The sequence below is a fragment of the Castor canadensis genome, chromosome 15, assembly GCF_047511655.1.
Source record: "Castor canadensis chromosome 15, mCasCan1.hap1v2, whole genome shotgun sequence".
Lineage (NCBI taxonomy): Eukaryota > Metazoa > Chordata > Mammalia > Rodentia > Castoridae > Castor > Castor canadensis.
In genome coordinates, this window is record NC_133400.1 from 11913631 (window position 1) to 11938796 (window position 25166).

General features: G+C 52.3%; 1 protein-coding gene across 5 annotated transcripts in view; it reads left to right on the plus strand.

The window, feature by feature from the left end:
• Nucleotides 1-25166, plus strand: part of Bcar1 (BCAR1 scaffold protein, Cas family member) — a 35982-nt gene that overhangs the window by 505 nt on the left and 10311 nt on the right. For 2 of the 5 annotated variants that reach the window (XM_020160183.2, XM_020160185.2), the window contains exons 1-2: nucleotides 85-306; nucleotides 23629-24261. In XM_020160183.2, coding sequence (XP_020015772.2) covers nucleotides 100-306; nucleotides 23629-24261 — 840 coding nt within the window. In that variant the 5' untranslated portion in view covers nucleotides 85-99. Of the gene's footprint in view, nucleotides 1-84; nucleotides 307-10615; nucleotides 12586-12611; nucleotides 13060-23628; nucleotides 24262-25166 lie in introns of those variants that run through there. The other 3 variants (XM_020160184.2, XM_074055649.1, XM_074055650.1) reach the window with 3 other exon arrangements.

The window sequence follows — 25166 nt, forward strand, 5'->3', positions numbered from 1 at the left end:
GCGTTGGGCCGACAGAAAAATGCCAGGGTCCGGGGTCCTCGCCTTTAACGCGGCCCGCGGCGGAGCAGACGGGAGGGGGAGGGGCGGCATGGCCGGCGCATGCGCGGCGCGGTGGAGCGGCCGGACGGTCCGGCCGCCGGGAGCGCGCAGCAGCCTGAGGGCAGCCGCCAGAGCGCCGGCTCCCCGCGCCCGGGGGCTGTGAGTGGCGCGGGTACACCGAGCCCAGAGCCCCGAGCCTCAAGCCCCAAGCCCGCCCGCGGAGCTGCCCACCGGGCCCCCGGAGCGGCGGCCAAAATGTCCGTGCCGGTGAGTACAGACGCCGCCCGGGACCCCAGGTCTGCGGCCCCCGGCCCGGCCGCGACCCCGCGCCGCCCGCTGCAGGCCTAGTGCCACGGGGCTGCCGGGCTGGGGGTCGCCCCACCTGGTCTTTCTCAGGTGAGGGGAGGTACAGGTTGGGGGCCTCTCCCCCAAACCGGCCTCTCTTGTCGCTTGCCTTTCCATCCTTCCAGGAGACCGGGTCGACGGCGGGGTGTGTGTCGGGGGTAGGGGGTCTTCTGACCCCTCTGGGAACTCCCTAGGACCGCCGGGTCGGCTAGGGGTCTTTGTTGGCCCCCCTGAAAGCCCCTTTGACAGCTGGGCCAGGCGGGAGTCCACGCTGTCTCCTGGGACTCTCCCCTCCAGGATGGCCAAGCCTACTGGGAAGAGGTCTCTGGCACTCCCGGAAACCCATGTCCAAGTCGGCTGGACCGATTGAGGGGTGGGAGGTCTGCGCTGTGTCCCAGAAAACTCCCTCAGATAGCTGTCCTATTGTGCTCCTGGGTCCTCACCAGGATTGCCAGGCCTGGGGCAGGGTCTATCCTGTTCCTTTAGACACCCCTCCCCCAAGACAGCTTGTGGGGCTGGAACAGTGGCCCCACTCCAACGACTGATGCACTTTCTGGGAAGTTTTGCCCCCTCACTGAGTCCCCTAGGCCCTAGAGCCAGCAGCTTGTCCCCTCCTACCTATGGGGGCTTCTTCTCTGCCTGACACCCCCTCTTCCTAGCCCCGCAGCAGACTTGGGTAGTCTCAGCTCATAGCTCCACACTTGGGCCTGGCATCTCTGAGTGTCTGAGTCTCAATTCCTGAGGGCAAGTGATCCTTCCTATGTGAGGTGACCAGACCTTAGGTACAGGCCGCAGCCCACTTTACAGATGCACAGACTGAGGTGGGAGACTACATGCTGCATTCTGACCGAAGGGCCAGTATTTACACAGCAGCACTGTGGCCTGCAGCCATTATTTCTTTGCTGAGTCAGGGGCTTTTCCCCCTAACAGGAAGGGCAGTGAGCCAGAGCCCTGTCCAGCCTGGCCTGGCTTCTGGAACTGCTCCTCACCTAGGGAGGACCCCATCCTTTCAATGAAACAGAGTCGGGTTTTTCTGGCAGGGCAAGTGGACTCTTAATTATCATAGCATGTGTGGAGATCTGGAGGGGAGATGCTGCGTAAGTGCAAAGCATCGTTATTACAGAATTAAAGATCCCCGCTCCTGCCCGCCTCCAGAAGCACTAATGCAGAGTTACAGATGAAAAAATTAGAGCTTCCAGGCGGTGTGGATGTGAACCTCCACCCCCCCATCAGTTCTGGTTCAGTGCATAATTGTCTCATCTCTAGAAAGAAAAAACCGAAAATGTGTGCCAGGCCCCTCTTCCCTTCAGCACTGCTTTTCTGCAAGGCTTTGTATTGGTTCTTCTCTGGCCCAAGGAATCAGGACACCATCAGAGGGATGAGGTTGACCCTCTGAGCCTGCTGGAGGGCCAGGGTCTCCAGGGCAGTAATGAACAGGAATGCCACTCTGGCCACATCAGAACCCAGATGGACCTCTATTTGGGAGGCCCGTGTTTGGTTTGGTTTGATTGTAACAGGGCAGAGCTCTGGACGTGGAGTCTAAGCTGGCATGCAGACTATTTACCTCATAGTATTTTGGGCAGCTGCCCTCAGCTTTGTCCCTCAGTGGACCCATCTGTAACTAGACAGATGGGTGGTACTTGGATAGAGGAATCACTGTAGAGACCTGAGGCTGAGGTTTGCTAGTCTGTCCCCACGAGAGCCAGATGGTCACTTTTCCATTCTCCTGATTGTAGCCACAGCTCTCAGGAATTCTGCAGGGGGTAGCTGGGCTGTCAGATTACCTGGCTCTCTCCTGGGACCTTGAGTAGTGTGTGAGGTGGTGGAACTAGGAGGAGTTCATTTTTGGAACAGAAAATTGCTTTCATGTGCTGAGGAGACTTCAAGCCTGCACTGACTGCCCTATCCTTGCTTTTGGAACCAGTATGGTGACTGCCCATGTGGGGCTCAGGGACATGTTTGGGTTTTAAGCATACCCATTCATTTCGGCAGTCTTTTCCTGGATGGGGCTGACGCAGGCACTTTGGCCCACAGAAATTATAAGATACTTCAGAACGAATGAGAGGTGACAGTAGGAAGAGAGGAAGTTGGGATGGGCAAGGTTGAACTGGGTACAACTCCCTGGGGTCTTCTGGGGCTTAGCGAGAGGAAGGCTGGCTCTCTGTTCAGTGCTCCTTCCTCTCCTTCCTCTGCTGGGAGATAAGAACAGTGCTCAGGTTTGTTTTCTGACATCCGCCTTCCTCCTGGTCATGGCTGTCCAGTGCCCTGGGCCTTTCTTTTCCCTCCCAGTTGTCATTTTCCCACTTCAGACCTTGGCCAGCATTGACATGGGATCATACTCGGGAGTGGCAAGATGCTGCTGCCCGGGCACTGTCAAGGGAGAAACCAGCTCACATAGAAACCCCCTGCCCCACTGTGTGTTTCTGCGTTTCCTGTCTGTGAAATGGGGGTGCATCCTCCAGCCTCTGCTGTGTTCTTTTATTGAGGGATAGGTCCTTTGAAGGAGCATAGATGCTGACCTGCATGGAGTGTGTTCTGAGTGCTGGGCGTGGGCCTCCCAGGTTGGAGGGCCACACTCACATGGCAAGTGAGAAGTAGGGCATGGTGGGAACCAAGCCCGGCAAGATCCAAAGCCATAAAGTGACCACCATCCTGCATAACCTCTCTAATTGTGGGGGCTGCAGCCTGTTGAGTTGTTGACAGAGTTCAAATCTGCTGAGAGTCTGACCCTCTGCTTGTGGCTTTCCAAGAGTAACTTTGTATAAGCCTCTGCCCCCACCTTTTTTTTCTTTTTTTTTTTTTTGCTGGGGATCAAACCCAGGGACTCACACGTGTGTAACACTGTTAGTGCCCATGGGAAATAGGCAGCTCAGGCTCAGAAAGTCCAGGCAGCTTGCCCAGGGTTGAGCAGCAGTGTCAGTCTAGCCTTGATTGACCCCAGCAGTAGTCAGTAGAGATCAGTGGACTATGCTTGGCACCTCGTTGAACCTCCACCAGTGATCCTAGGGCTCCCTCTGTGCCTGGCTCTGGGCCAGCTGGTGCTGTGAGGAGAACTGGCCAAGGAGCCACAAAGGGTCTTCCCTGGGGCTCACAGCTGGTTGGTTGGGGCAGCCAAGGCAGTAGCCAACTAGCATTTCATACAAGGGACACAAGAGGATATGATAGGAGTGGCAGTGTTCAAGTCCAAAGTCCTCAGCTCAGTCTCCAGAGCCCATCCCATGCCTCTCCTGCCATAGGGCCTTGGCTCTGCCTGCCCCTCCCTTTGCAGGAACTAATCCCCAGCCCTCTGCCCCCTTCACCAGGTCATTCCTGCTTGTCCAGGCAGCACTGGCTCTGGGATGCCCACCTGGCCCCCATTCGTGATTGCATTTAAAGGTGGGGTATTTGGTTACTGTCAGGCTCTCTCCAAGACTACAGGCTTTATCAGTGGCCCATGACCACCTGGCTCCTCACTGTCTTTGCCTCATTGCTCATTGTCCCTGGCTGCCTGCTGAGCATGCAGAGCCTGCACAGGCAAGCTAGTTGCCTCCCTATACAAGCCTGGCATCAGTGTCTCAAGAAAGCTAAAAAGGGGTCCCAGAGAGGCTGCTCCAGGTTCCGAGTATTGGTAGGCCAAGGTCAAGGACTCTAGAATGAACAGTGCTGGCTCTTGAGGGAGCTATAGAATCTTGATGTGCCTCAGTTTCCTCATCCACTCTGGAGTTTGGAGAGAACTTGGTGAAGGATCCAGGAAACTGTTAGTAAGGGGCTGTTGTAGTGGCTGCTGCTGTGAGAGTGCCACCCTTTCCTGCCACTGTTAGCTGGTACAGTGACCAAGAACCCTTTCCTGACTCCTGCATAACACAGTAAGGAGGGGCTTCTACCCTGATTGCTCCCCTAACTCCCCTGATTTTCTGTGGCTTGTCCAGTCTGCCTCCAATGGCTTTTTCTTCATGGTCAATGTAGTTCCTGTCATGGCCTTAAGGGTGGGTTGACCCTGGCCCATTCCTTGCCCTGACAGAGCTTGTGAGACTCTGTCTTAAACCTTGGATGGGCAGGTCATTGTCCTCACCCCAGTGACAAGAGTGGCAGATAGTGAGGCCACCAGCATCCCCCCACCCCCATCCCAGACCAAGTGGAGACCATGCAATCTTACTCCCAGGAACAGGGCAGGGTTGCAAGTAGTAGAAGCTGTTGGAGTGGTGCAGGTTTGTCCTCAGGTGTGATCTGTAGCAGCTTGGGCCAGCAAGGGGCAGACAGGGCCCCCATCCCACCCCATGGATCATGGTACCTTCAGGAAAGTGAGTTAAAGGGTGGGTGGCCCCTGCAGATCTCCCACTTCCAAGCCCTTACTTAGCTTTATCATGACTGCTTGCTTTCCTGGCCATTGTTCTTTATCTTACTCTTACCTACTGTTCATTGGGGCACTGCCTCCCTCTCTCCAGGAAAAAGAGCTGGGGACAGCTGGGGACCTCAGCAGAAGTGCTGAAGGGTGCTCACTCTGGCAGGAGAGGTGGTCACAAGTTTCAGCTCTAAAGTTAATTTCTTTTCTAGGGGGATTAAAGGTTAAGGGGGCTTTTCAGTAATTTTAATTTGTTATTTAAACCCTGCCACATTCCAAGAAGCAGGTTACAATGGAAGATACAAATAATCTGGGATCATCAAAAGATTCAAAACTATGTAATATGTGAGGAAGGAGAGAAAATTGTTCCAGAAACCCTAAGCTAAGAAATTTAACTCTGGGGTTAGAGGTGTGGCTCAAGCAATAAGAGTGCCTGCTTTGCAAGTGTGAAGCCCTGAGTTCAAACCCCACTTGCACCAAAAATTTAAAGAATTTTAAGATAAAGATAATTTTTAAAAATGTTAAGAAATTTGACTTTTAAGCTCGCTGAGGGCAAAAAGAGTAACATGGTGGGTTTAAGACTGTTTTGTTTTGTTTTTCCAAAACAGTATATAATGCCATGCATCTTTTTGTTCTGTGTTTTTAATTGTTGAGACTCTTAGGTAGATTTTTACATATTATGAAATGTATAGATGTCAATGATATGGGGTGAGTTTTAGCAAATATGGAACTCCATCAAAATCAATAATGAATGTCTCCATCAACTAAGAAAAGTTCTCAAAAGCCCCTTTGCAGTCAAGTGCCCCTAACCCATGTAAGGCAGCCACCATTCTGATTTCTCTGACTGGCTTCGACTTGCCTGGTTTTTTTTGTTGGCTTTTTTTTTCTACCCAGCCCGCTCCTGCCCGTCGACTTGCCTATTCTTGAACTATGTAAGTAAGTGGTAAGGCACAGTAGGTTCCACAGTCTTCTGTATCTGGCTCTTTTATTGAGCTTAGCAGTTTTGAGATTGTTATCCACATGGGGAGTAGTATTCCACTTTTAAATATAGCACAGTGCATTTAGCCATTCTGCTGATGGATAGCTGGCTATAGCTTTTATGTGCTGTGTGTTTTTAAGAACATTGCTGAATTGTTGATATAATGCTCTGTTTGGGTATTTTATAAAGTGATTTATGATAACATGATCATGTAGCTCTGGAGTGTGCCCAGAAAGTTATCTGTTGGTGCCCCCAAATCCTAGATCTACCAAAGTTACATGCTTGCTCAGAAAGTGGTGTGGCCACACTCCTGCCTGTTCATACTCCTCTTTGGGTGTCTAGAGTCGGAATTCCTTCTTCCCAGGTCACCTGGCAGGTTATGTACCCTTAGGCTTTGATTTACCTTTGTTTTTCCCAGGGCCAGAGGTCTTGGCTTGAGGGCTACAAGGAAAGCAGAAATGAGAGAGGATGGAACCTGGCCTGAGAGCTGACTGTGTCCCTCTCTCCCTCCCCATCTCAGACTGGCCCTCCACCAAGACACCCCACCAAGCAGACACTCTAGCCACTACTGCTTCAACTCTGGGAGCCCCAAGCTCTCAAGAAGCCTGGGGAGAAGTTGTCAAGGGCTACTCCATGGATGCCTAGCCCCAGAGGCCTCTCTGCTGCTGCTCCAACTCTTCACACTTAAAGAAGAGAGCTTGCTTGTGCTATTTTTACCAATCTTTACAGTTAGTTTTTCTGCATAATGAGCGTCACAAAAGATTCACATGTGCATGTGCTCAATTGCCACCTCCCAGAGAGCCCCCCCCACCCACCCCTCAAGCACCTTGTATAAAACAGCTCTTCCCCACACTTTGCTGTCTGCTTTGTTCTCCCTCAGAGGCCTTGTCACCACAGAAAGGTGTGATTATCTGTTTGTGCCCCAGTATTCCCCTACAGTCCAAGTGTAAGGAGGGGACTGTTATAGGTGTTAATGACAGAGGTAGATCCCATAACCAGCCACCCCTACATGGTGGGGCTAGAGGAGAACCTGCCCACCCCCAGCAATGGCTGTGAATCCTCAGGCAATCAGCTCCAAGGAAGGATTTTTGCCCTAGAACTTCAGATGAGGTTTGGGAAGGTGGGAGAATCTCCAGGCACCTGAAGATAAGGTGTCTTTGTTAAGGGGGTAGGGAGAGGACAAAGGCTTAGAGAAGTACACTTACTGCTTATGGTGTAGTCCAGGGGAGGGTGTGCCCTAGTGGCTGTGTAGGACTCAATGTGTGATGTTGCAGAGAGTGCAGAGGTGCTGCTTGCAGTGCAACACCAGGGTGCCCTCTGTGCTGTACAGCCTGCATGTGCCATCAGTCTCAGGGCCTGGGGATGGGCATGGCTGCTGGCAGGGATTACATTTAACAGATGTGCAAACTGAGGCTCTGAGAAGTACAGTGGAATCGTAATGTCTGCTCCTGTCCATGTAGGCTGATCCTGAGCAACACTTTGGCCTGGATCTCTTGGAGCAAACAGAACCCTGCTCTGTAGGCTGGAGCAGGCTCAGGTGGGATGGTCACATTACTGTCCAAGGAGGGCACTTCTCTTACCCATTCTTTCCTGTACCCTTCTCCCATTGCCCCCACTTCCCCTCCTGTGAACCTACTGGCCCCATAACCCACCGACCAACAACACTAGCAACATTGCTCTGCCCATTTGTGGGTATCTGGTTGTGGGTACCTGTGTTTGGTGGAAGTGGCCAGGGGATGGGCAGCAGATGGTATGTGAAGTCACCCCCCTCTGTCTGATCTGCTAGGGCTGGTTGCCATGGGAGAGGCAAGAGCAGATGGCCCAGCTGGGGAGGCTTCTTGACCACACCCTATATCCCTGCCCACCCAGCCTGTCAGTCAGGAGCAGGGCAGCCACCAGCAGCTGAGCTTTCTCCCTGAGGACAGGGACCTATCCCCCAACCTCCCCAGCCCTCCTTCCCCTTTGTCCCTCTCTTCCCTGACTGTTTTCTTCTGCCAGCCTGACTCCTCCCGCAAAGTATTTAGGAGGTCAGGATGCAGAAGCAGGATCCCAGAGTCAGCAGGGAGGGCAGGCGCCCTAGGCTGCAGTCATCCAGTCCAGGGAGGCCTCTACTAGAGGGGAGAGAAGGGTGGACAGCGTCTTTCTGCCTTGCTGGCCCTTCAGCTGGGCCCCTGAAGACCTCTTTCTGAGACAGGCATCTAGCTTCCTGCAGGTGCAACCACTGCTCATTGAGCTCTACATTAGAAAAGCAATGAAAATTGGGAGAGTCGTTGCTCTTGGAGCATACCTGAAGGGATAAGGGAGAGCTTTGTGGGGCACTGGATTCACGGAGACCCAGACATAGATCCACAGTGCAGTTAGATTGTACCTGGCAGCTCCTGGGCTGTGTCCCTTCACCTAGGGACTTTGCCCAATACCCTCTACTTCCCCTGGCATCCAGCTCTTTGGGGGTTGGCCTGAGGGATGCTGAAGGGCATGACTGGCCAGGAGGAATTTGGCTCCAGGCTATAGGGCCCCACCCACTTTCCTCCAGAGCCACCACTATAATAACAAATAACTGTCTCATTGACTACTTCAGCTTGGAGAGCCAAGGTGATGGGAATGTGGCTGACTGGCAGCTCCACCACCGGCCCTAAGAGTGCACACTCTGCTGGCTAGGATCATCTGGGGTGCAGAGGAGAGACATGCCTGGGTTGTTGGCTGTGTGTGCAGTTATGGATATGAGAGCTCTGCCACTTCCTGATGATGGGACCTGGTTCAGGCGCCGTCCTCTGAGACACTTGGTAGTGGTATTTCCATCCTGCTCTCTAGGGCAGCATCAAGGACTGACTGATGTAGTAACAACCAGGCTTGTGCTATCCCCAAGGGTCCCTCTACTCTCACCCAGGTTTTGAACTTGCCACCGAGGAGTGGACAGCCCAGGAGGGAGGTGACAACTCCCTGGACCCTCCATAGATATCGTGCCTTCCTGTCCCTGGGACTTGCAGCACTTAACCTCCGGCCTCAGGAAATCCTTTCCTGCTGCCCCTCCCAGAGCCAACCATCAGCTAACTGTCCAGCCCACTCCAGTGCTACTAGGAAAGCCAAGACTTCAGAAGGAGAAGGGGCTCTGTGTCAAGTCATTTTAAACCTGCTCTTTTCACCTGATTTCGTCGTAAGCATTTTCTTGGATTATTTTGGTCTTTGAAAGTGTCTTTCTTTACAGCTATTCAGTCTTCCTTGAGGGGCTTGGTTTCTCTCACTAGCCACCTAGGGTTGGGAATTTATGGTATGCCCCTCCCCTTTTTTCTGTTGTAAATGCTGCAGTGGACATTGTTAGGCATCAAGCAAGAATAGTTCTTTTGTGTGTTGGGTTTTCACTGAAGCTAAGGCTCAGAAAGCCCAGAGAGCGCAAACCCTACCCCAGGCTTTTCTCCCATTTATGGTCCAGTATGAGGGGACACTTTTTTAATGCCCTACCACATTCCCTGCACAAATGACTACTCCAGGCCCCAGGGGTTGGTGACATCCACCCAGCCTGTAGGCTCATCCTCAGCCTGGTCGGAAGTGCCAGGCCACTCCCAGGATGACTGACAACTGTCCTGGAAAGTGGGGCACTGCTGCCTGGCTATCCCCACCCCCCCACAATATACTCTTCTAGCTCCTCAACTGGGGCTTCTCCCCTTTCTGCCAGTCCCATGGTGCATGTGCACCTGTGTGTGCTCTCAGGTGCACACTTAACAACCTCTGTTCCTGAACTGGAGCAGCCTCAGATTTCCTTGCCCAGGTCAGCCCTTCCTACCAGCGTCACCTCTGAGGTTCCACTCAATCAATGGACATTCACTGCACCTCCTTCTCACAAGCAGGGCTAAACTTTAGTGGGATAGGGTATGCTGGCCCCTAGTGCTGACTGAGTATTATCTGGGGGAGGGGAGCTTGGATCTCAGCTGCCTGAGAAGTTTCTACCTTTTGGCAGGCTTCAATCTGAAGAACCCCCTTCCTAGGTTCCCTTCCTGCCACAGAGTAGAGTGGCAACTCCACTGTCTTTCATCCCTAGCTGTCAGCTCCATCCCTCTGTGCCTAGGAATGCATGGGATGGTGCAACAACCTGTAAAGGATCTCAGTCTCATCATCTGTAAATTGGGAACAAGGCTGAAGTTTGTTGTGCAGGACAGCTGTGGACGTAGACTGAGCACATCTGGCACAGGGCCAGGGCAGAGGGTGTGCCTGGGAGTGTGGGGCTGCATCCCTGTCACCTCTCCTTGGCAGTTGCAGGGCCTGGGAAGCTGGCATGGGGTGGGTGAGGGTCTGTCTTCCTTATTCCTTAGCCAGAGCCTACCTAGTGGGTGCCCCTCCCACTAGCCTTGGGGGGCACCCCCCCAACACAGAAGGGTGTCAATCCTGGGGCCTTGTTTCCAAAGTGGAACTGCCTTTCTGGGAGGCACAGGCTGGAGGGGGTGGTTAAGTGGGAAAGGAGCAAATTTTTGAAATGCCTGAGCCTGAACCCTGTTCCCCTCCCCCACTTACTCCCCCTCCCACCAGTAGCCCCACCCCCAGTGCCATTTGAATCCAGCTCCTGAAACAGGAGGGTTTCCCATCCTCCCGTTCCCAGCTGGCTGCCTCCTATAGCAGCCTCCTTCGGCCAGCTAGGAAAGAGTAGGGGCCAGTGCCTTTTGGGTCCCTGTCCTTCCCCTCAGAAGTAGGGACCCAGGGACAAGCTGAGGACTCCCTTCCTCCCCCAGCACAGTCAGACAGACTCTTGTGCATGGTCTAGCGGGTTCATACCTGCTCTCTGGAGCCTTAGATGGCAGCCCCTCCAGGCTGAAGAGTGGCTGGGAGTGGTGGGAGTGGGGGGGGGGGCAAGGTCTCAACAAGGACACAGTGCCTGGGGACCGCAGGAGGGGATGTTCTGGGTAGTGCTTTGAGAGCTGGCTCCTCTTCTGTTGGGAAGTGGGCTCTGTTGAACATGACAGTGTTCAGTAGAGGAGGGGAGTGGTTTTGGTTGCCCCATTCTTCTCAAGGACTCCAGGTCACTGCCCCTTACCCATCCTGCATTTTGTGAGTTCTGGCCGTGATTTCTAAGCCAGAGCCTGGGGGAAATGCAGATGCCCAGCACCACCCCAACACACACACACACACACACACACACACACACACACACACACACACACCCCTTGTACTGGGGTTTGAACTCAGGGCTTCACAGTTGCTAGGCAGACCCTTTACCACTTGTGCCCCAGATGTCCTGCTTTTCAGAAGGGTTGCAATCTAGGAATATATTTTAACCATCTCTCCAGAGGACTTGTGAGCAGCAAACTTGTGAGGACTTGAGGACTACTCCAGCCCCTGCATTTTGCAGATGAGAAAGAAGCCCAGAGAAGGGGCGAGCTTGCTCCTGGAGGCACATCTGGCCAGGGCTGTGGGCTGAGCCATGGGTGGCAAGTGCCTGACAGGTGGAGAGACAATGTAGGGCTCCCTTGGACTTGTGTATAGGACATTCCTGAGAGTTCTCTGCTGGATGAAGCCAGGTGTACCTCTCTACTTCCCTGGCCCTGTTTGCTGATTGTGCTTATCGAGGACCTCAGGATTATTGACTGCTGAGGGTCCTGTCTGGTCTGAACAGGTTTCATTCCAGTTTTCCCTGCAGACCTCTGTACCTGCCTGAAGTGTGCTTAAGGACTCTGGCACCTTGATTTCACTGCATGGGGTAACAGTCATGGATCTGCAAACTTAGCAAGAAAGGAACTCAGGAAAGCCAGGGCTTTCTCCACTGTGTCCCTAGGGTGATTTTTTCTTCTCTCTCATTCGAGCACACACATACAGGTTGCTGAAACAGCAGGTCCTGGAGGGTACAGGTTTTAGGCTTGGACAGAGCTGACTCAGAAATGGGAGGAGATGGGGGTAGGTCTGCTAGGGCAAAACTTAGACCCCAACAGGAGAATGATGACTGCTTCAGGAAGCCTCAACTTCGCCCAGTGGAAAGGGTGGGAGATAGCCCCTCATTCCTGAGTTCCTTATTCTAGGGCCAGAGGCGCTTTTCCGGGTAGGACAGGATGAGTCCTAGCTCTGCTTCCCTTGGGCTTCAGGGGAACAGCTGGAATCCCCAAAGTTCTGGAGGAATGCAGGGGGGAGGGGAGGAGCTGCCTGTAAAAAGCGTCAGGTCATGCTGTAGCTGGCCGACCTTCCTGCTTTTTTTTCATTTCCTGGGGTCCTTACACAGTAGGCCTGTCCACAGTTGTGCAGTGGGTATTCTTTTACTGCACGCTGGGACACGCCCCCTCCCTTTCCCTCTAAATTCAGGTCTGATTCAGATGACCAGGTGAACACTCGTGGAATGGTCAGGGATTGATAGATGGTGAAGGCAAAATCCACTTGAGGCTGGTGTCTGGGGTGATGGAGGAGGGGACTGCAGCCTGCCCAGGGCAGTGGAGAAGGCAATCCAGTCTTTCCAAAAGTGGAAGTGTTTGCGTAGACCTTAGAAGAGCGCGTTCTCGCCCTCTGTGGGAGACAAGGACGTATATTTGGATGAAAAGGGATATTCCGTTCAGTAGGCTTGAAGCCAGGCCTTCGGCAGAGACCTTGAGCCAGTTGAAAGGGGCTGTCCCACTGGGCGGGTGTGTGTCTACGCGCCCGCGCCCCCTGGGCAAGCGGCTCATTTGCATGGGGAGCCGTGACAGCCAATGGGCGTGTGAGGCCGGGCATGCCGGGAGCCGAACTGGGCCAGTCCAGCTGCGGCAGTGGCTGGCGGAGCGAGGTGGGACTGGCTCTGGGCGGCGGTGACTGCGATTGAGACAGTCTGACCAGGATCGGGGCCCGGGCAGCTACGGCACGCTCGGAGCCCCGAGTACGCGCCGCCCGGGTGACTCGGTGTGCGACCCTGGGAATCCAGGCCTCAGGCCGGTGGGACACCATGAACTACCTGGTGAGTGCGTTAGGCGTGGCCTGGGGGTCGGCTCCTCATGGTGGGGCGGGGTCCCTGTGTCCAACCCGGCTCTTGAGAGGGCTTCAAGGCGGCCGCCCTTGCTTGCCCACGTCCGAGCTGGAAGGGGTTAAGCCAGTGGCATTTCCTGCCGGACCTGTGGGTCCTGGGAACAGCCGGCCGCCTGAGGCTCCGCAGGGGCGCGCCCGGGCCGGGATCCGGGACCTCCTGTGCTGGTCAGGCCCCGGGAGGCAGGGTCTACGGGGGATCCCAGGGACAGCCTTCCCCGTGGGGGTCGGAAGCGTCGGGTGTAGGGCCGCTGGCCGGCAGGAAAGTTCCTGGATCAGGGAAAGTTGCTGGCAGATGGCCTGCTCTACCCCTGTCGGCCGCCGGCTGCTTTGTGACCTTGGGCCTCTGTGCCCTGCCTATAAGCCTCAGTTTCCTCGAAGGGTCGGAGGGTCCCTTGAGGTCGTGAAGGTGAGCACCCAGGCGGGTGGTGCCGTGTCTGTCCATCTGTTGTTTGGAGTGGAAGGCTGTCCATTGCCCCCAGGCTCCGAGTTGAGGGCCCCGCTGTCTAGTGCGTGGCCGGAGCACTAGTGCCGAGCGTGTTAATGATTCACCCTCGCCCGCTGGGGCTGGATTCCGGGAGCGGGGGCGGTGCGCCTGGGTCTTTATATGCCCGCTTGCTAAACCGCTGTAGAAGCGGGATCCTAGCAGCGGAGTCCAGGACCGCACCTCTGCCTCGCCGCTGGACTCGCAGAGAGTCACGGGAGGAGCCTGAGGTCTGGTTGTGCACTGTAGTAGACATGGAGGCTTTGGGGTGTTGGGGAACCTCCTGACCTGGCTGCCCACAAAGATAAGAAGTCCAATTTGGGACCGGGGATAGGGGAAGGGCTGCCTCCACAGCCCCTGCTAGCTGTTTAGTGAGACTGAACCCAGGGCGATGTTTGAGGGTCTGGGAAGCTGAGATTTGCTGAAGGCTGTGGGTAGGCGGGGAGCCAGGGTGGGTTAGGGCCTGAGAAGATGTTGGGTTTGAGAATCCCTGACTGGGGGCAGCAGCTATCTCCTTTTCCCTCCATAAGGCTCCCATGTGACTCTTGGGAGCACTTGGTTTCCTTTCTCCACTCCTGTGGTGAGGAAAGATCTAGCCTGGAGGCTCTTCTGAGCTGAGGTTTGCTATGGCTTTGGTCACCTTCACAGAATGACCATGAATCCTCTCTTCTGGCCAATTTCAGCCATGTGAGGAGGTTTCATATCATCCTGAACTGAGGAACACCCCCACCCCTAGCTGGATAGTGCAGGTGGAGGGCTGCTGGGTCAGAAGAGCAGGTGTGGGTTCCTGGAAGATCAGGGCAAGGGTACAGGTGGAGCCTGTAGGGCAGAGAGCCCTTGGGGAGGAGCTGCTGGCACACCCTCCTGGCACTAGCACTCACCTCCCACCCGCCCTGGGCAAGAAAGAAGTACAGTGGGAGCTGAGTGGAGGCTGGGCAGGGCAGTTGCAGGTTCTGCCAGGAAAGTCACCTTCAGTTATAGGGAGGAGGACTGGAGCTTCTGACTACTATTGGTTTGTTCTGAGCAGGAGTGTGAGTTCTGTAAGCTGGCACCATCTTCCTAGGTCTAGTCAAGAGATTTAAGTTAGGGCAGTGCCACCAGCACATCCTGTCTGCACAGGCAGTGCCTTCTTGAGACAGCTGCTGCCTCCACTCCAGTTATGTGGATGGTACAGATGGAGAGACTGCGGCACAGACAGAAACAACCAAAGGACTGAGTCTAGAACCTGATGTCCACGTGCTGTACCATATGTACCCTCACTGCCTGTCTGGGATGGGAGAACTCTGGACCTTGAGGGGCTTCCAGTTCTTCTTGGGCTGCCAACTTGGTGGAACCCCTCTAGTTCCAAAATTGTGCCTTTGTGGCCCTCTCCTAGCAGCCATTGTTCTTTCAGGAGGTACTACCACCCTCTTCTCCTGGATCTGCGTAGCTCCCTTCCCAGCCCTCCCAGGAGCCCACAGTCAGTTGAGGCAGCCAGAAGGGGAAGCATGCTCCCTGGAAGGCATCCTGGAAGAGGCAGTATTAGAGTTAGACTTAAGGTGAGGGGAGTGGAATTGAGTGATGGGGATTATTTTCTAGCAATGACACCTGGCTGGCCTTTCTTCCTGGGAGTCCTTAGGGCCCCAGATAAGGGACTGCAGGGTTGTCTCACTCCCAGGCCTGGGGCACTGCCCTCCATCTGGTCTTTTGAGCACTGGGAAGAGCCTCTGATTCCATCTTTGTCTTGTTGTCCTCTTTTTCCCCCTTCTAGATGAGGAGTGTGGCACAGGTCAAGCCTGGGTGGGAAGAGTTCAGAGGGTAGAGGGGCAGGGCCCATCCCCACAGAGCACACCAGAAACCAGGGGTTGGGCTGGTTTTTAAGCTGGAGAACCTAACTTTTTGTGAGGTTCCTCTGTTCCTGCTCAGGCAGGTGGCACTGCATTTTGGCATGCTGTCAGTTATCACTTAGAATTGGAGAATGGCAAAGCTCCAGGGGGAGAAACCAAGGTCTTGTACTGAATGAAGTCCCTGATGTCCCTTCTGCCTCTACACTCTGGACACCTTCAGAATGTTGGAGATGAGGGTTTATCCCTATTCTAGCCCAGTGCTGCCCCCCAAGCAAAGGGTTAGCCTCATGCTAAGATTTTTTATGAGACACCAAATCACAAAAGTGAACTTAAGCCAGTCCACTCAAGAGACTCCTCAAATTCTTTGTTAGGGCCTAAGGACCAGGAAAGGACTGTTGTGGGTAGTCCCTGCTCTCCCTCCAAGGTGTGTTGGGGTCAGTAGGTGCCATGTCCTAAACCACAAGGGTCCTCTTCATGCCATTTCCTCTGCCCAGCCTTCCCAGGGCAGTGCCTGTGACACCTTGGCAGGAGTTGGGCGGGGGCATGGTTCAGGCCCATAGCTGACCCTGGACACATCTGCCATTGCTGCTGCAGCCAAGAGCAGGCTGTGTTTGCAGGGAAATCCCTTGACAGTGGCCACCCCACAGGTGACTTTCCATTCCTTCTTTCTGCAGACCTTTCCTCTGGCTACTGAGTATCAGGCGTGGGGCTGAGGACCTGCACATTGCTCTTACTGTGTCCCGAGGCCTCACACACTCTTGAGGCAGGCAGGGCAGGACATGTGCTCCCCTTGGGATGGCTTAGGTACACTCTTGCTCTCTGCCAGCCAAGCACCAAGGACTTGAGCTCAGACTCTGGCTGCTCAGTTGTACTGGTAGTTTTAGGTGCAGGAGAGGGAATGTTGCTAAGGCCAGCTTGTCCCAGAGTTCCACCCTGAACATTTGGATAGGGAAGGAAGAGGTACTGTCCCTCAGAGGCCCATTAGATCTTGGTCAGGGCAAGGTAGAGCGGCTGCTTGCCCCCCTGGTTGTATCCCCAGGCATTAGTGAAGAGGGAATGTGGGAACTGTCAGTTGGGCATATACTCATTGGGCCTATATCCATTTGCCACTGGGGGCTCTTTGGGACAAGCAAACAGAATATCCCAAAAATAAACTTGACCCATGTTTGCAGTGGTTCTGCGTATAAAGGGGCCAGTGTTTCAAGCGCCTACCATCTATGAGGCTCTGTGCTTCAGGTTGGTGCCTGCATGTGTGTGTTGGGGGTTGGGACAAGAAAGGGTAGAAAAAGCCTGTTAAAACTTCCATTCTTGAATTCTGTGAACCTAAGCATTGCCCCAGGAATCCCCAGCTCCACTATCTCACAGCCCCAAATCTGCCTCCACTTCTTCCCACCTCTGTGACCCAGGGCAAGTCAGTACCTGCTCTGAGCTTTATTCAGTTTCCCCATCTGTAAGATTGAGGTAATCCTAGTGTCTCCTAAGATCATTTTATCTGTATTTCCTGACTCTTAGTTGTAGTACCAGTGAATAGGGTTTTTTGTTTGTTTGTTTGGTTGGTTGGTTGGTTTTGTTCTTGTTCTTGTTTTTGTGGCACCAGGGCTTGAACTCAGGGTCTTACACTTGTGAGGTAGGTATTCCACCACCACTCCACCACCAGTGATGATCACAGTGAAAGAATGCGTTCAACCTCTGTCCTGGAGTAAATGCACTGTCCTTGTTATTGTTAGGGACCTATCAGCTGTGTCATATTGCCTGTTTTCTTGTCTGCTCCCCTGGCTCCCACCTTGGGCTGACTTGTAGGCACTAAGAATGTGCTTGCTGGGTGAGCTAGTGTAGAACAGACATGGAGCCAGGTCTGCCTGCAGAGGGTTCTGTAGTCAGTGGTACTGCTGTGTCCTTCACAGTCGGCCCAGGCTGGCCCTGCTTGAAGGCTCTTTAGAGAAGCTGCAGTGCCTTCTCCCCTTGTCCCTCCATGCTACCAGCTTGCAACCTCCCCCAGAGTCAGATTTTGGGGATACCCACAGTTCTTGTAGCACTTCTGGAGGCAGCTGATAGAGGTGAGAATACACAGATAATCATCAGACAGCTGCAGTGTTCCCTCTGCTGCTCTCCAGCTAAGGACCTCTCCACCTGGTGGGTCTGGTGCCTCGACAGGCCCTGGGACGACACAATGAAGGCCATTCTCAGAGCCAGGCAGGGCCTATGAGGGATCCCTGTTGGCTCCCATGTGCAACAATCAGGATATTTAAAGTAGACCTGGTTGTAGGGGGTTCTTTTGGCCCTGCCCACTCAGCAGGCAGTTGCTATGGTACATCTTATACCTCCCATACAGGAGTCAGGGGCATGAATTGAACAGATAAGATATGGTAGTCAGTACTGTGGGGTGGGGGAAAGGGCAAGTGGGTGCCCTGAGAAGTCACTAAGACTTCCTGGAGGAGGTTGATGTCCTAATGTGCCCTGAAAGAAAAGTAGGACACAATAGAAGGGTTCCTAGAGGGGAGAGTGAGGTGGCCAGATATAGGCAAGTCAGACAGCCTCTGTGGTGCCTTGGATATGGATGGCCAACAGCCTCTGCCTGGACTGGCAGTGGTATCCAGGCTGTATACCTCTCCAAAGTCCTAATTGTACCCCTTGTAAGCTGGGGGTGGAAGTACATAATTGACCTAGTGTGGATCATATGACTGTGTCCAGCAGTGAGGGAGGCTAGGAAAGAGGACTTTGTGGGCTCTCTCTCCTGTTTGGATCATGACATAAAGTCCCTTAATCTTCCAAATGCAGGGTCCCAAGGAGAAGATTGAGTGGCTGGGAGCATGTCCAGAGGAGGAATGCTCAGGGTGTTATGGACTTTTCCTCACTTGGGCCTCTCTGGGCATGGGAAGCTATTGTTTGGATGACATTTATTGAGCCATCCATACATCATCATCCCACAAGATCCTGCAGCATCCCTAACACTCTAGGGTCACAAACTGTCTCCCTCTGTCCTTGCCTGTGCTCCAGCACCTTCATTCATGCCTTTCCTCTGCCTCCATGTTCTTCCCTGGTGTGAGTCACCAGGGACATTTTCTCAGGGAGGCCATGTATACTGAGGCCTTGTCTCACATTATTTTTGGCACCACACTTTTTTCCCATCATGACAAAATTTTTTTAAGTGCCGGAAATTGAATCCAGGACCTCACGTCTGCCAGGCAAGTGCTGTATTACTGAGCTACACCCCAGCCACAACAAATTGTTGTCTTTCTGCCCCAACTACAGTGTAAACCCCATGCTGACAGGGGCCTTGTTGGGCTTAGTCCTACATTGTTTCTAGAAGGTTGGGGAAGAGCAGAGCCAGGCAAGAATCTCTTGTTAAACAAAAGAACTATGAAACCACGGCTGTCATCTTGGCAGAGAGGATCTGGTTGTTCAGAGGTGGAGGGACTTGCCCAAGGTCACACATCTGTGGGAGGGAGAGTAGGACCTAAGTCTGGATTGAACTGCTGTTTGGCCTTGAGGAGTAGCTGGGCAGGCAGAGAGGCTGAAAGGATGGTGCTTGGCCATCTGGAGCAGTCAGTAGGTCGGGCACCAGCAGTGCCTAGGACTGGGCAGGGGAGAGGCTGCCAAGATCTGGGCCAGACTATACCAGATGACGTAAGCAGAGGCGCTCCTAGTGCCAGTTGCTTGGTTCCATGTGCCCAGCCCTAGCCAAGAAGTGCTTCCCAGCCTGGCTCTGGCTGCTCCAGACTATACGGTTGCAGCCACACTTGGCTGCTTATGCAGCTCAGTAAGCTCATAACATTATGGGTGGGGCTGGCAGCCCCAGAGGCCTGGTGGCTCACCTGGGCCAGAGAGCTCTTCTCCTTCTCCCTTGCTGGACCTTGCTCTCAGCAGAGCCCTGCAGCCTCTCTGCCTTTGCCCCTTCCTGGCCTGCCTGAGTGCCTGGCTCTGCCCAGTGGGGCCTCTCTTGCCAGCCTGCCCTGGGCTACAATCCTAAGAGGTGAGGGACCTCTGAGGGGCAGTCCCCTCCATCTACACTCCCAGCCCCCTCTGACTTGGCTAAAGGGGAATTTTCTGTGACTCACTCTACTGGCACTTCCTGTGGTCACCAGGGCTGGTGCTAAGGGACCTGGCCAGCTCTGTGTTGTGGGGTCACTGTGGGAGGGTGGGTCTGGTGCCCCTCCCCTTATGATTGCCGGTGGCAGGCTGCTGACCATATTTGGGAAATTTGCTTTTCTTGCTGGCGGCTTGGGGTTGGGGGCTGTGAGCCCTGGTGAGCCCTAGGGCAGTTCCTGTCCCTGCCTGTTCCTCCAGGTCCTGCTACAGCAGCCTGCCTCTGACCCATTCTGCCTTGGAGCCTAGGAGGTGGTCCACTGTTTTCTTTTTCAGGATATGTTTTTTTTTTTTTTTCAATCCTCAAATAAGAAATGCTCACTAAATAAAAATTGAGAAATTCTACAAAACTAAAGAAAGTGTTCCCTATCATCTGGAACATTACAATGGTATTCTGATCCTCTCCCTATTTATTTTAAGAGCACCTTATTTACTAAATTTTATTTTTAAATATTTATTGAATTGTATACACGGTTTGCATATATGTTCTTCCTAAAACACATAGACAGTATTTGTTCTAACCACAAGTTACAAGTTAATGCATCAGAGAGAAAGTTCATCCATCCTGAAACACTTGAGAAATATAATCATTTGTATGAGTTAATTCAGTCTAAACTATTTTAAGATAGTTTGAAACATAATTTACAATTCCTTGCCCTATTTTTGAATCAGGGTCTCACTGTGTTGCCCATGTTGTCCTTGAACTCACAACCTCCTGTCTCAGCCTTCCAAGTAGCTGAGATTACAGATGCACACCATCATATTCAGATTCTTCAGCGCATTTTTAATTCTGTTGTAATTGTGGCATAGATCGGGTGTAGAGCAATTGTAGAAATTCCCGAGTCTCTGCCCTTGGTGGTTCTCACCTTGGCACCAAGGTGAGTCAGCCTGGACTTCCTGCCTGGCCTGACTTCTCCCTTGGGACTTGCTCACAATGGCTCCCAGCTTTCTAGCCTTTAACTCCTCCTGGGACCTGGAGCTCCTGCTACCTGCCTGGGCCTTTCCCCAGGGTACTGTTGTCCTTATCTACTCATCTATTTGATGATCCTTTCCATGGCAGACCAAGGAGACAGAGTTCAGAGGGTGCCTCCCACCCCCCGAAAGGAGGCCTCCCCCTTGCTCTTCTATCCCAAGTCCAGGGCTCCCATTTCTGATTTTTGTCCCAGGGAGTATGGTCCTTCCTGCCATCTGAATTCCAACTCCTGTTTGACTTTGAAGATGAAGTTTAGAGGATGTTTCTCACTTCTCAGGCCCAAGTGCAGAAGGTCACATAGTCACAGCCAGCCATTGAGTGGTCAGAATCCTCACCCTGTTTTCTAGTCAGGGTTCAGACCTAGCTGTGCATCTTCAGACCCAGGAGACTCAGGAGGGACCTTGCAGGACATTTAGAATTGAGGCCAGACAAGGGAGTTGGCTGGGCCCAGAGGAAGACGTATGGCCTCCCTGCGTCCCCACCCTTCACTGAGCTGCCCTCCTAAGGCTTCCTCTGGAACCTGATTTCCTCGTGTATCAGACCTGAGGTCCCTGCTAAGCACAGACCATTCTCTGCTGCCTTAAGAGGGCAGAAACCCCAGCCTCATCCAGTCCAAGGAGCCTTTCTCGCTTCTGCCCTCTATCCTCTTGGCCCAACCTGAACTCAGCACCTGGGAAAAGGCAGCAGTGGCAGCCTCCTTATCAGGCTCTTGTGTCCCCAGTGCCTGCCCATTCCCTGTCTGCCTGCACCTTAGTCCTCCTCCTTGACGCATAGGGGCTACACAGAGCACATGTCCTTCCTTGGCTGCCTTTCCTTGGCTGGCTTGCTGTACAAGGCTCCTTGTTTTACTATATTTTCCCTGTTTATTCCTGATGTTCATCCCATTCCCCTCCCTTTCCCAGAAGTACCCACATTAGTTAATATAACATGTCTGGGATCTGCCCCTAGATTAATCTTTGAAATACAGAGAATGTGTTTCTGTAGATGTTTATAACATTTAGAAGAAAAATTCTAGGCCACAGAACCTCTCTCTTGCTCTTAACTCAAGAGGGTGACACTTCTCAACTTCACCTGCTTAGTGGCCCCAAGCAGTGATGGGCAAGCACCCTACTGCTGAGTGTTACTGAAGTTGATGGAGCCTGTGAATGCTTCTGCCAGCACCAACTTCCCCACATACTAGGGCACATGATGGACCACATAGCTGCGTCTCTTGCTGGTACTCTGAGCATCCTTCAAGCCTTGACCATTTGGTTTCTGCATGGGGAATTTTTCATGCATTGTGAATTTTTCTGTTGTTCTTTTCCTTGATTGTAGGAGTTCCTCCAAATTCTTGATTAATCACTCTTTTATTTGCCCTAGAGTTAGACCTTTTACATTTGGGTTTTCATTTGCCCCTCTGTGTAGTGTAAAGTAAATGTCCATGTTAGATGTTCTTCATACAGTGGGTGGCCTGGCTTCACTTGCTGTGCAGCCTTAACTTTTCCCCATTGCTTTGCAGGTCCTGTGTCTGGAAGTTGTACCTCCTGTGCCTTCCATTTTCAGAACTGAAAATGTGCCAGTCCTCCATTTCATTCTGAATCTGTTTTATTCTGGCAGTACTAGGGTTTGAATTTAAGGCCTTGTGCTTGCTAGACAGGTGTTCTACCACTTGAGCCATGCCCCCAGCCCTCCATTTCATTCTAGAATTTTTTTCTTTTTGCCAAATTCCTTTAAAAAAAAATGAAAAGAAATAAACCTTGTGGCATTTTTTGTTTGTTTTGGTGGGACTAGGTTTTAATTCAGGGCTTTGTGCTTACAAAGCAAGCGCTCTACCACTTGAGCCACACCTCCAGTTCATTTTGCTTTGGTTATTTTTGGAATTGGAGGTCTCATGATCTATTTAACCAGGCTGTCCTCGAACCTCGATCCTCCCAATCTCAGCCTCCCAAATAACGAGGATTACAGGCATGAGCCCCTGGTGCCCAGCTTGTCATCTTAATTGTAGTGAATTTATACTATTCCCTCCTTATCCTGGGGACGAATCTGTTTCATTACTTCCCAGATGATGCCTCAAACCTCAGATACTATTGACCCTTAAATATACTGTTTTTCCTAGTACTTACTTATCAATTATAAAGTTTAATTTATAAATTAGACACAATAAGAGATGAATAACAATAAAATAGAACAATTATAATAATATTGTAATAAAAGTTTCGTGAGTGTGGTCCTTCTCTCTCAAAATATCTTAATGTACTTTGACCTTTTCACTTAAAGGAAATGCTTTGGCATATCTAAATTGCCATCATCACTACTTTGCACTTTGGGGCCTAATTTATTATTAAGTAAAGCAAGGATCACTTGAACATAAGCACTGTGATAACTTGAGAAGGTGGCCAAGGTAGCTAAGTGACTAACAGGTGAGTCGCATATGTAGCCAGGATATGCTGAACAAAGGGATGACTCGCACCCTAGGTGGGATTTTAATGCACTCCTCAGAATGGTGTACAGGTTAAAACTTATAGGTTCTTTATTTCTGGAATTTTCCATTTAATAGTTTTAGATCATGGTTGACCATGGGTAACTAACTGAAACCACAGAAAATGAAAACATGGGTAAGGGGGACAATTATGCTATGAAATTAGCCTGGGCAAATGAGCTTTTATTGCTTTAAGTCATCCCACCATGAACTTGGTACATTTTCCCCCATATTTAAGTTTTTCCTCAAAGACTTTGACAGAACTTCAACATTTCTCCTCTATGGTCTTCTGCAGTTGATGCTGGATTATTTCTCGAATAACTTCTAGCTTCTGTTCCACAATGTCCTCAATAGGATGCTTCTCATCAGTTACCAGTTCTCATTTGTGGGCTTTTGCATGGACGACCATATGGTCTGCAGATGAGTATTTTGCCCCTGTGTGATGTATGCAACCCTCCCCTGCCTCTTTACCACCCCAACATCTTTCTCTTGGCAACTTTTATTGATCAGAGTAGCAGGGGTCTGGACTCTGGGGCTGGAGTAAGGAAAACATCCTTGTTTTTTCTCAGCCTTAAGATTTCCACAGTAATTGCTGTTTTCTTTTATAGACTTAAAGAAATATTCTGCCATTTTTTTCAGTGTTTTTTGTTTTGATTTTTTGGCAGTATTGGAGTTTGAATTCAAGGTTTTGTGCTTGCTAGACAGGTACTCCTACTGCTTGAGTCAAGCCTCCATGTCTTTTTTAGTGTTTTTATCTTAAGAAGCTAGGGTTTTTGTCAAATTATTTTCTTGCACCTCTTGAGGTAATCACTTCCTAGCTCAGTGTAACCTGGTGGCTGTATTGTCATTGCTCCCTCCCTGGTGCTGGCCGTCCTATAATCACAGGAGTAGTTTTTAGGAGCATATGGAGAACCTTCTCTGAGGTATTGATAGTAGCTGCTGCCATCAAGAATATTTTGAGAGGCTTGCCAACTCAGTTGGAGACATGGGGTCAAGTGGGCCTTTCAGGTGGCGACAAGCCCTGCAATCTTGCCAGACCTGACTGAGTTCCTCACCCAAAGCCAAAGACAGGTTCCTCCCTGATCCCAGAAGTGACGGGAGCCCCTGTGCCATTCTTCTGCCCTCACATCTACTACGTCCTCTCTCCACAGAATGTGCTGGCCAAAGCCCTCTATGACAACGTGGCCGAGTCCCCTGATGAGCTTTCCTTCCGAAAGGGCGATATCATGACAGTACTAGAGCGGGACACACAGGGCCTGGACGGCTGGTGGCTCTGTTCACTGCATGGACGTCAGGGCATCGTGCCCGGGAACCGCCTCAAGATCCTGGTTGGCATGTACGACAAGAAGCCAGCGGGGCCGGGCCCAGGCCCACCTGCCACACCAGCCCAGCCCCAGTCCAGCCTCCCCCAGGGTCTCCATTCCACGGTGCCCCCAGCTTCCCAGTACACACCCATGCTCCCTACTACATACCAGCCACAGCCTGACAGTGTCTACCTGGTACCCACTCCAGGCAAGGCTCAGCAAGGTGTCTACCAAGCCCCTGGACCCAGCCCACAGTTCCAGTCACCCCCAGCCAAGCAGACGTCCGCATTCTCAAAGCAAACGGCCCATCACCCATTTCCCAGCCCAGCCACAGAGCTTTACCAGGTGCCCCCAGGGCCTGGAAGTCCTGCCCAGGACATTTACCAGGTGCCACCTTCCGCTGGCATAGGGCATGACATCTACCAGGTTCCCCCATCCATGGATACTCGCAGCTGGGAGGGGACGAAGCCACCAGCAAAGGTAAGGCTGCCCTGGCACAACTATGCAGCCCTATAGGGTTAGCCCAGGTCCTGGTTTTAAGTACAGAAGGGCCCAGCCACCTCAGGGCTCCCAGCTGTGCATTTGGTCTTAGGTCAAGCAGGGAGGTGTTTGGGAATGTGTTCATTTGTCTGGTGCAGATGTGTATGAATGGGTGGAGGTGGCCTTGGAGATGAAGAAGACTTCAGCAGCCTCCCTGAGTTGGGAAGGTGTCAGCATAGGATGAAGCCTTTGACAGGCCTAGAGGTATGGAGATGTGTCCTGCATTCCAGGTGGACAAGGCAGGACTTGGCAGGTGAGCAAGAGCAGCAGGCTGGGGACAGACTCTGGAAGGGCCTGATGCCCACCAAAGAGCCAGATGCTGTTCTGAGGATACAGGGTTTTGAGTAGGAGGGTTCCACCTCAGTCCATGTTTAGATGAAATCATTCTGACCAGAATGCATTGTATAACTGCATTGTATGCAGTGTATAACACAGCATAGAGGGACTCAGACCAAAGTAGGGAGCCCAGGAAAAGGAGGGAGGGTGGCACCTAAAGGGGAAGAATAAGAAAGGCAGCTTGTCCACTAGGAGAGCATACCTTGAAATAGAAACATTTTTTTTCTTCTCACATAAGTCATATGTCGTGGTGGGCAGGCCAGGAGTGACAAGGTGCTGCTTGAGCTCCAGCCATCATGCGGGCTTTCTGGAGGTTACATTTGTTGCTTCTTACCTCCTGTCCACCAAAACTTAAGCTGGTGCTCCACCTAGCAGCACAGAATAGAGTTTTGCCAGGTGGCCGCATGTGCCATGTCTCATTAATAAGGACAGAAAACTCTTGAAGGCCCTTAGCAGTCATGAGTTCCAGTGATCTCCTGAGCGCCAATGAAGGAGAGGGAAGTCACCTT